Genomic DNA, 12,309 nt, shown 5'->3' on the forward strand with positions numbered 1-12,309 from the left:
CCTGTTTGGCTATTCATTCAAGAAAACTATTGATGCTCAACAGTTAATTTTAAGATCCGCTCCTCCTTGTGTCAGGTAGTTATTATTATTTTTGTCTAAGAATGTTTCCAATTAATTCCTTAAAAATCAATTAATTATAGAGTAGTTAAACTACTCAGCTTTTAATAGGTGCCGTTTAGTTTTCCAGTTTTGCGCAATATAGTATTGTTTTCATTAATTTATTGCATTTTAATAACTTTTGGCTGTTAATTTGATATAAATAATGGTTCTAAATTAATTTGATTTGCTAATAATTGGAACGTTTTAAATTATAATTTATTGACGCGATGTGTTTGATATTACTTAGCGTCTCAATTGCGCATAACTGCAAACTCTACAATTCTCCACAATTTTGAAAACGTTTCTATGAAAGTTACTGAAATGAATTATTTCTGATTTAAAACAAGACAGACAATCTAATCACTTATTTTATTTTTAATGAGTTTGCAATAAATAAGTGTTATTTCCGGGATCGTTCATGTAGTAAAATTTTGTGCGGTGTTTCCAAAGTAGTGAACTTTCTGATTGAAACATTTTATATCTTCGTCAAATTCTGAGGGTGCAGTGTATTTCCAGGGGTGGCGTAGCTCCTCGAAATGACGGTATTTTAACATAATTATTTGGAGAAAAATTTCAACTTGATTTCGTTAAACACAAAATTTATAAGAAAATTGCAGTTTTTTTCTGAACTTTACAACCAGAATATTTCTGGCTGTTCGTATAGTGTTCTCGGTGTTGACATTTGGCGCGAATTTGTTTTGGCCAATAACGAACAAAAAACTAAATTCTGATTTCCTTTATATGCACATTATGTTTCACCTGATAAGGTGATAAACAATCGACATTTGATTTCTTTTTTCTTACGAGACGAAAGCGCTAAACATCATAATATTCAAAAAAAATTTCCTACCCAAGTACCACAAAGCATCAGGCAATATCTTAATGATATCAGAGAGATATTTGAAATTTTCAGGAATTGAAGCATGACTTTTTTTTCATTTTTGATCTTTCATGAAGAAATTAAATTTTACATGCATCATTACATTAATAATAAACATTGCATTACATTAATGAATGAAAGTAATATTTTCCTCATTACATTATAAGATAGCAAAAATCATGCTATTAACCACTAACTACGAAATGCTCTTTCACAAAACTATGATTGTTATATATTTTTTTAAACAAATGATCTTTTAAAAAAATAGATAAAAACAACAATTAAAGAGAACAATAAAAACAGAGATAATCAAAAGGCAACTATAGTTTGTCTGCGGTAGGAACTCCCTCCGCCACAAGATCTGAGGCTGCCTGCTGCTATGGAAACAAGAATAGCCCATTTCAGGGAGGGCAGCTTCTCTTCACTTTAGGGTTGACACAATAGACTGAAGAAAAAGATTCCCTTTCTCTCGCCAAACCCAGTCCTAAACAATCACCCCACACCCCTTCAAGAAATTATTATACCTCGTTATCATGGTCACCGCCACGGGTCCAGACGAATGGCAAGGGGAGTTCTTACTTTAGACAAACAATACGGGGGTTGGTGAGTGGAGCTAGATAGTAAATCAAATGGATACTAATATACTTTTGACAATAATATGAAGTGTTGATAAATAATCATTACAACTAAAAGTATTATGTTGTTTTCTTAATTAAAATAGCCACTGACTACAATTGCAATCTAAAAAAATAGTACCTAAATTATGTTTCATCGAAAAATTGATTTATAGTTCTTAAATTTTGTTTCGTTGAGTTCGAATTATAACAACTTTAAATAAAAATTTACTTGTTTTTAAGACAGCCCTTACAAAAGTGATAATTATGAAATTATTTAGTTAAATTATGTAATAAATTATCGAAAATTTTTAATTTTTTAAGGCTTTTAAACAATAAAATGAAAAAATAGCTGTTTGGGGTTTTGGGATTTAAGAAAACAGTAACTTTTAAAAAAATTCTGAAGTTTAGAAAAATTATTGGGGTGGAACGTATCTCCCCCCCCCCTCTACTCCAACTCTCTCTCTCTTATAACAGTTTTTACTGAAAATTTAGCAGTTTGTGAAAGGGGCAATTGTATCTACCGATGCTAAAAATTATCCAAAAGATATTTGAACTATGGAATTTTTTCATTGGTTTAGAACTAGCAATTGAGTCTTTGGAACTCGAGAAAAAGTATACCTGATTAGGCCTAACCGTGAGATTTAAATCATATGGTTAGATCTAATCACGTGGTTATGCATGGCGAGTCAACGTAACAGCAATTAGGCTTATTGTTGTCACACTGAATCAATTTTTGAATTAGATTTGACTGGATGGATGCAATAACCGACGTTAAGCGTGTGTCGAATTCAATTGACTTCTAAGTCGTGGCATAAAGGAATTGTCCACGATGAAGTCGCATGCTAGTATCCGATTGATAAAAATGAAACTGCGGACAATTCTGTTTTTTTTTAAAGTATTTTAAAGATTACATCGATAACATTTGCTAGCTTATAGCTCTCTATAAAAAAAGGAGTTTACGGCACAATTTTTTAATATTTAATTATTTCTTGTTCGTTATGTGCGATAAGCTCAATAATCAACGCTACCTTGGCAGCTTAGGGGGACTAGGTTTCCAAATTAGTATTCCTGTAGTTACATAAGCCACATGCTTATTTTGTTTATAGTTAAGCACCAAAAAGTTATTCCTATTAAACTAAATAATTTGAAATCAACTGTTTTTGAAATAAGAAAAAAGTTACTTACTGAAAAGCAAAATTAATGGAGAAATAGTACTAATTCGCTTAGAAGAAACGTAAAAATTTCATACACGAGTACTATTATTGTCGGCAATGCTTGATTAATTTCGGCAATAGGTACTAATAATTGAAGTTAAAAAAATAAGCCACGAATTTTATTCAGAAATGGTTATTGAGGAGAAGCGTGAAAAATCGCTATACTATTATTTACGCCAATAATGCTTTACTAATTTGGGTTTTGAAATAAAAAATAACAATTTATTGACTAAAAAACAAAGTTAATGAAGGCGTTTAGGGAGGAGGACTGTAAAAAATCGTCATATTATTATTCACGCCAACGCTGTTCAATTAGTGCTCGCCATAATTGAAGCAAAATTAATGGGAAAATATTTAATAGAAGCTTAAAAAAAATCTCCGAACATTTATTTACCCAATGATGCTTAATAATTTTGGGGTAATAGACGCTGATAATAGTCTGGCGTAGATTAAATGGGTACCAAACATACTGATTTTGCTGTGTTATGTTATGCTATAACTGTATCATTATGATCCCTCGAATGGGATCTTCAGTTGGTCACAGAATCACACTAGAAGATAATCATTGATGAGATAAATTACTAAAAATGTATTATCTGATAAGGTAGATGGCTCAGGGAACCGGACTCGAATATCAGCGATGGCTGGTCGATACGAATTCCGGCTTGCACCAACCACAGTGTCGATGTAAAATATCCTCAGTGGAAGACGGATCATGGGTTAGAGTCCCCTTACCGTCAGGCTAACCGTGGGAGGTTTTCGTGGTTTCCTTTCCTTGTAACGCAAATGCGGGTTAGCTTTATCAAAAAGTCCTCCAAAAAGGCAAATTTCTTCCAATCCTCGATCCTGGAGTTCCCTTGTCTTCTGTATTGGGTTCAAAATGACAAGGCTACTGAGTTGAACATGAGAAGTCGTTAAAATTGGGTCGGCTTTTCAACAAAATAAAATGAAATAAAATCTGATAAGGTAAAGGAAAAACAAAATATGGTATTAAATAAGATAATTATTAATTGTCTTTCAGTTTTGAGTATGATTTAGTAGTGTTGTTCAGCAATGATTCACGAAAAAGTATTCAACTAGTAGGAATTGTCGTTATAACCACTTATTTAATGAAAACATTTTGGACAACTCTAAAGTAGACTCTGTAAATTATAAAATGTTTTCCAAATCATAAGACACTAATTGATTGCAGCGAATCATTACTAGAAATGAAGTTCTTCCAGTTCATAGAGCTCACAGCGACAGAAAAACATTTCTATACAAATACCACGTCCGGGTCACCAATGTGGGGAGTGCAGATAGGAACAGTGTCAACCCTCATCTATGTTAAGGTACCCCAACATAGAATTGAGTTAACATGTCTTATATACTAGGGAATTGGAATTGTAGCTTTGTAGTGGTAGATACACTACAGTACTCCTCCACCCGAATTTTATCCGTGATAGATTTCAATGAAAGGATACCATCAGCTGATTCACTGTTGTTTCGTGAGAAGCCGGGAGAGCTGTATTAAGATCACCATAATTTCTTGAGTGCTGATCGTGAGAGCTGTATTAAGTTCACGGTCGTGGTGGCTTCCGTGTTACCATTAGTAGTCGAGTGTATACGTTGTACGCTGTGTGTGTTCGAGACTGAGAAGCAACAGCGTGAGGAGGACAGTGCCGCAGTCACAAGTAGCAAGTCAACTGTCCAATGTGGATCATCCATTGGTTTAGGCGTGTTCAAATCGCAGTGGGCGTTTCTGCCAAGGTAGGCGTGTTCACATCACGTCCGGGTCACCAATGAGGGAGAGTCACATCAACCCTGTTAACTCGATTCCATGTTGGCGCACCATAGCATAGATGAAGGTTGACAGGGTTGATTTGACTCTCCCACAGATCTTTCTCAAAAAAGAATCATTTTTAATTGTTTACGATTATGCGATTTCTCATACTTAACAATGAAGTTTAAAGCTTTCAGAAGTTTGAGGGAGCAAAAAATAAATTACAAACGAAAAATAGTGTTTTTGAACACCCTATGCCAAAAAATGTAGCAATAAATTTGAAACAATTACTTTGACGATAATTGCCCAAAATTTTTTCAAGCCTAGATTTATGGAGATATAGACATTTTTATAGAAAAGTATTATTATTTTTTTCTTCTCTTCAGTTTTTTTTGCAATAACTTTAAGAATATTCAATAAAATTAAACAAAATTTTTAGGGTAATTTTAAATAAATTACAAAACTATTTCGTTAAAATTTGTTTCAAACAGTGCGTGATATGAATAATTAAAGTAGTTTTTTTATACTGAGCAGGGGAAAAATTAAATTTGTTTTTTCTTAATTTGGTAGTGAATCGTATTTAGCAACTAATGAATAAAGTTTGATCCAAATATCTTAAAATTTTAAAAAGGTTCAAGTAGTTTTCTAAGTAGTATTCGTACTTTTTAAAGAAAGCTCAAAATAATAAGGGGTTTTTCTCAAATTTTATTTCTCTACTATTAAACAAGATTTATTAAAAATGACACTAGAAAAATCATCCTCCATCAAAGTATCTCTTCTTTTTTGTTTGTATTCCTTCCTCATACGAACAAATTTCGGTGTATAAACATTTATTGTAGTGTATTATCATTTGTTACTTAATTTGGTCTTATAATTACAAATAATATTCTTAGAAAATCCCATATCATTTAAAAAGTACAAAAACTTCTTAAATTGCTTGACACTTTTTAAATTTTTAATATTTTATTTTATTTTATAACCGTTGTTGAACAGCCGGCCCAATTTTTTGGGTTTACGACTACTAATGTTCAACTCTGTAGCCTTGTAATTTTGAACCCAATCCAGAAGACAAGAGAACTCCTGGATCGAGTATTGGGAGGAATTTGCCTTCGTGGAGAACTTTTTGATGGAACTAACCCGCATATGCGTTACTTGGAGAGGAAGACCCACGAGAACCTCCCACGGTTATCCTGACGGCAAGGGATCCCATGATCCGTCTAACACTGATGATCAGCCCTGTGGTCGGTGCAAGCCGGATGCGGAATTCGTATCGACTGGGATTCGAACCCGGTTCGCCTCATTGGGAGGCGAACGCTCTGTCTCTTGAGCCACCGCGGCTCTAAATTTTTAATATATTCAAATCTGTCTTTTTTTTCATTAGCTGCCAAATATTATTCACTACAGGTTTAAGAAGAAAAAAAGTTATCTTTCCGCACATGAGCAATATAAAAGAACTTCTTAAATTACTAATTTTTTTTCTCAAATTTTGAAACAATAATTTTGCAATCTATTTTAAATTGCTCCAGAAATTTTGTTTAATTTTATTGAATAGTTTTAAAATTAACGCAAAAAAAAAGCGAAAGACAAAAAATATTATAATTTTTTTATAAAATTGTCCATTTCTCTATTACTCCAAAAATATACATTATTTTAAACATAACGTGCAATAATTTCGTGTAATTATTGCACATTACATTTAAAATAATTGTTACAAATTTATTGCTACATTTTTTGGCATAGGGTATACAAAAACACCACTTTTTTCGTATTTTATTGTATGAGAAATTGCATAGCCTGAAAACTTAAAAATTTATAAAATGAAACTTTTTTTGTATTTCTTCAGAAGTATGAAAAAATGTTTTAGTGTAAAAGTGTTTCCATTATTTCGTCCAACCCCAAGAGAACGATGGCGGCAACGTGATTAGTAACGCGCACCAGCCGCCTTGTTTCCTAGATAAGTTTGTACTAATCGATCTATAGCTTCAATCCACGGTCGGGAAATAAGACCTTCACAATGACAACTCTTTTCTTTAAAGACTTCAAATCAGACTGTTTCTCTATGTGAGAGGATGTCTAATTATTTTGTCTGATTTCTTCACCCATTAATAAGAAGATAATAAGTCATTTTCGCCATTTTGCTAAGGTTAGGCAATGGAACCCTATTATGTCTCATTGTGGGATCCTTAATTCGTTTATAATTTTGCCACTTGATGTGATAGTCTAGTAGGTTATAGCGATATATCTGACCAAGTTTCAAAACTATAGGTTAATATTAAGAGAAGATACAAATAGGCTCGCTGAGCCCAAATGATTCGTCTATACAGGGGTGTCAAACTCAAAAGCTAACTTGGGCCAAATAAACAATGTTTACTTTTAGGTGGGCCGCAAAAAAAAAAAAATAATCAGTGTTAATAGAAACAAATATTTTTATTTTGAATAGTATATTGTAATAAACATATGTAAAGTAAAATTATTGTTTGATATTTGACATATCTTCTCTGCTACTATTTTTCCTATTTCGGGCGAAATTTTATTTGCCGAGACAACTTTCAAAGTTGACCCAACGTGAGCTTTATTAACACGGTTTCGGACAGGAGATTTATTTCCATTCATAGCAGAAAATAGTTACTCGCACTGATAAGTACTTCCGAACATGGAAATAATTTCATATGCGAATTTTCGAGTATTTTCAAACCTAGCAGGTAAATATTTGTAAAATTCCGGAACACTCACTTCAATGAATTTCGTTTTCAAATTTGAGTCGCACTGAATCTCAATCACTTCCATTTGCATATTACTGGGTACTGAGTCTATATTTATTGAGAAAATCGAAGAAAACAAACAAAATTTGTCTCCCAAAGAATTAAAATCTTTAAACCTTGTTTCAAATTCTGTTCTAAGATTTTATTTTATTTTATAACCGTCGTTGAACAGCCGACCCAATTTCATGGGTTTACGACTACTTACGTTCAACTCCGTAGCCTTGTAATTTTGAACCAATCCAGAAGACAAGGAAACTCCTCGATCAGTACCCCCAGAGGTATTGATTTGTTGTGGGAACATGGAGGACTTTGAGACTCGACAGATTTAACGTGCATCAGACACAATTTACTACACAGGGAGTCTTCGGCCGGCGAGGATCGAACCTACGACCTTTTGGATATGGGCCCAGCGCCCTACCGACCAGGCTATCCCGGCCCCCTGTTCTAAGATTTGAAATTTTTTCGGCGTATTTTTGATACGATGCAGTATCCCTGAAATGGCAGTTGCCGCAAGCCAATTAGAATTTTAAATTTTCGCGCGTACAATTAAAATGCCGTATAGTTTATAAATAAAGTATATTATAATTTTACATGCTAGTTTCCTTCCTAATTAACATTTCTATTTTATTTTTACTTTGCGTCGGATATATTGACTGGGCCGCAAAAATGCTCATCTCGGGCCGCGAGTTTGACATCCCTAGTCTATAATTTTGCAGTTTGGTCTCGTGTTTAAGTATATCGAAATAATCAGGGCCCGACTTAGCCTAATCAGGGCCCGGGGCAAAAGCTTCTTTGGGGCCCCTCTCTGCTTCACCACTTCAGTAATGAAGAAGCGAACTTGATGGAGGTATAGTTAAATTTTTCGCCTCATAATAGATATAAAAACAAGAAACTAGACGTGAACCTAAGGTAGTAAAGTCCCCCTTCCTCCAATGGTCAGACGAAGTATCGTTCTGTCCAGTTCATTCATTTTCTGACTTTGTCACCTAGTTGAGAAAATTTCATATCCTCGCTGGTATTATCGCAAAATGAAGCCAAATCTTGGCATTTACGATGGCTCAATAAAGCCTATCAGAAGAACCTTATTTTTGTAAACATAGAGATTTGTAAAAATACAGGCTTTTCATTGGCCAAATTTGCCCGTCGTCATTGCGAAAATTCAGCTGAATTCCGTCCTAGATAGCGATGGATTTACGAAATGTAGATTTTTTGTGTTCATACGATAGACTAGTGAAGAAGCTTACGTGAAACTGACTGATTTTACACTGTACTGATATTTCGTTTTAAAAAAAAAAGTTCATTAAAGAAGGAAGCGTAAAATAAACTTTTTGAAGTTATACTCCTTATGCGACTTCCAACAAGGTTACGTTTAACGTTTAACGCTGCATTTTTATTGGCCGGGAAATCACGCGGTAGGGTCCAGTTTTCCCTCATTCATTTCCATATTGTTTTGGTTCTCACTTCTCACTAGCATAAAAATGATAAAAGTCATAAAAGTATTGTTTTTCTATAAATATTTTTTTAGTTTGTTTTGATACACATATAATTTAATAGGGTAGTATATTTTATTTTCAAATTTAGTGGATGACAATTGTAAAAAATGAGTGAAAACAATCCCACGGACAATGCGACGGATTTAAGGTTATGTCAAGGTACGTCTCTTGTGAATATGAATTGATTGTTAGGTTTTCTCTTCTGAAATTACATTATGACGCATTCACATACATTATTAATACAAATACATTTTCCAGATGAAGCAACCACAAGCACTTCCACTGGTTCAAGAGGTACACGAAGGAAAAATGCACAATATTACCGTGATTACAGATCACGGAAACGAGCGGAGCAGGAAAAAGAGTCGTTGAATAGAACTAGTAATCCTTCTACGACTGCTGATTCTTCTACAATTAACGTCGCAGGTTGCGAAGTTTAACTTCTTCCGCGTGGAGGGACTCCACGCACTATTTTTTTAATTTTTTTATTCTATTTGGGAGCCCCCTCTGATGTGGGTATGCCTTAGTCAGGTTCTGGAAATAATAAATTGGACCAAGCTTAAAAATTATAGGTTAATATAAAAGCAAAATATAGGCATTTATGTATACGCAAATATTTTTTTTTTTTTTGTGTTATTATTTTGAGGCAGATTTCTCGTCGTTATATCGATCTTTTACTGCTTTATTAATAAAACGCTTCACGCAAACAAAAAGAAAAAGTTTTTTTTATGAATGCATAGGGGAAGTCTCATATTTATTGCACTTAAATTGTCATTTCGATTGTATGAGGGTTAACAAAAGATTTCTCTTGCAGTATGAAGATCGCTGGCTTCTATCTTCTTCTAACACTAACTCTATCAATGTAAGTAATCTCTTATTTTTATTTGAGAAATTTATTTTCCACTGCATACTAATTAACATCTTTTTTTTTAATTAAATGAAAAAAGTGTATAAACAAATAATATGATGGAAAGAAGCAATAACAAAATATTATTGTTTTGTTTTTTGAAATTATCAATATTAATCGCATGAACCGTTGTTAAGAAACCAAATACTGCTTTTTTGAGCGAAAAACAATTATTGAGGAATACGGTGAGCAAAATAAAAAAGTTATCAAAAGATATAAAAGATAGGTTTTTTTTTTTAAACAAGTACCGGTCATGGTTAGTGGGGGTGTCGGGAAATAGGCTAATTAATTAGCGCTAATTATTAATTAAGTATCAAAATCAGACACGAAAATGCATTGTCTCTGTATAAATATAGATCTCTTTTTTTTTCGACGCATTTGGATTACTGCCCCCCAAAATATGTTAAGCGAAGCAAAAAAAATTTGCACACAATTAAAAAATCCATTCATCCAAAGATAATCTCACGCAAAAAATAAAATTTGATAATTATTTATAATATTTTATTATTTATTTAACAGTAGTTGAAAAAAAATTTTAATTAAAGGTTTACAAAGTTTTACATCAGTTTAAAAAATGTTAATTTTAACTGCAAACTACGAAGTTTGAAAAAAATCGGTTGAATAGTTTTAATTTAAATTAATCAAAATTTAAGTATATATGACTTATTTAAAATTTGATGATTCAAAAACAATTCGAGCGATTTTGTTGAAATTTTGCCACTTAAAATTATATTTTTTAAAACGATGTATAAAATGTATATACCTTACAATTCCAGTTAGCAGTTCCCCCCCTAATAATTTGATAATCAAAAATCCAAATCCGTTGAAAAAAGGCTCGGATTTATCAGAGAAAGTACGTTTTTGAGTCACCGTACTACAACGTCAGCTAAAACGTCCTTGTGGACGTTACGTCATTCTTCCAGGATTGTATGACAGCACATTTTGCACTATTCTTTGTTTTAAATATTACTTTTTACAGCTTTTCATTCAATAGAAAAATCCTCTCTTGTTTCCGTCAATTTGGAATATTACTTTTGGGGAAAAGAGACTTTTTTTTCTTTCTATCTGACTTCCTTCGTTTCCCAGCAGATCACCGAAGTCAAGCATCACTGGCTGCGGTCAGTGTGCGGGTGGGTGACCACTTGAATCAGTCTGCGTAGGGACCGAGGGTGTGCGGTATGGGTTTTCGTAAAACTGTTCTACTGTAAAGTATTCGACTTCGCGTGCAGGTCGTCGGACTACCGAAGCGGGGGCGTCATCCCCTCTTCAGAGGGTCAAAATTGCGGTTTTTGTCAAAATAAATAAAAGGTTATTAACTCAGGTTAAAAATGTATGATATAGTGAATGTAGGAAATTTAATGGTGACGAAATATTTCGTTTAAAAAAAATCGATTTATGAATGCAGTCATTCCAAACATATTTTGTTAATACATAACAAATAAATATTATGGTTATAATAACAATAAGCATATGACAAATGCATTAGTACAAAAAACGACATAATTAATTTAGGTATTTCGTTAATATATTACATAGACAAAAAATATTATCGATACTATGTTCGTTAGTACATGATGCAAAACAGAATTAAATCAACTATTTCGTCAATATGTAAAAAACAAATGATATAATGGGTGTAGTTGATACAGAGCTTATTGAATAGTCTTCAAATAAATTATTTCCTCTTCAGATATGCTTCTTTTTCTGAAAAATAAAAGGAATTTTTTCTGTAAGTGCTTTATATTAAGTGACCTTTCATAAATAACACACGTTAATTAAGCGTACGTTCATAAATACTAACCTACATTGCATGTACGCATATGAATACATACGTGCATTATATATATAGGTACATACATACGCAAATACATACGAACGTACGCTGTATATGATTAGATACAAATGGTTACTTTGCATGTTATTGTATGAACTCACATTGTTATTATATAATTCATTCATACTTAAGTACGCATGAGTACATTGTACCGATCGGATGTCGAATGGAAAAATTATTTGTATATACAATCTATGTACAGACTAATTATGTATGTGCGTGTATATATATATATATATATATATATATATATATATATATATATATATATATATATATATATATATATATATATATATATATATATATATATATATATATATATATACGACAGTAAACGTGTGTATGTTTGTGCGTACGTATGTGTGCACATACGAAATACATATGTGTACAATTTATTTATGTTCAATATATGTACGCGTGTATGCATGCGCTATGTACTGACTATGTATATATACTTATATATAAACATTGCGCAAAAAAGGAAAAAATCCTGAATAACTTTTGTTTCAATGATCGGGTTTTAACAGAAATATGAAATTAAAGTTCCAAGTAAGACCGAACTAATGTTAAAACTGATTTTAACGCAAATACTCATTTACCTGGTTATGCTATCTTTTGGTTCTTAAACAGCACCAACAAGCAAAAAAAAAATTTTTTTTTTTCAACTTTACTTTTAGTTTAAAATGTATTAATTATTGTTTTAGATTTGGGTATTTTTCTAACTTAGAAAATTTATAA

At 32.5% G+C, this 12,309-nt stretch overlaps 1 protein-coding gene across 1 annotated transcript in view; it reads left to right on the forward strand.

Annotated features, from left to right (window-relative positions):
* The window catches only part of LOC107449544 (single insulin-like growth factor-binding domain protein-2), a 27,960-nt gene continuing 15,651 nt past the window's right edge, over positions 1 to 12,309 (forward strand). Inside the window, exons 1-2 of the mRNA XM_043052139.3 lie at positions 1 to 75; positions 9,642 to 9,689. Of these exons, the coding sequence (XP_042908073.1) occupies positions 9,643 to 9,689 (47 nt within the window). The 5' untranslated portion in view covers positions 1 to 75; position 9,642. The remainder of the gene's footprint in view (positions 76 to 9,641; positions 9,690 to 12,309) is intronic.

The sequence above is a fragment of the Parasteatoda tepidariorum genome, chromosome 1 (assembly GCF_982258835.1).
Source record: "Parasteatoda tepidariorum strain Cologne lab strain chromosome 1, Ptep-v5.0, whole genome shotgun sequence".
NCBI classification, from domain to species: domain Eukaryota; kingdom Metazoa; phylum Arthropoda; class Arachnida; order Araneae; family Theridiidae; genus Parasteatoda; species Parasteatoda tepidariorum.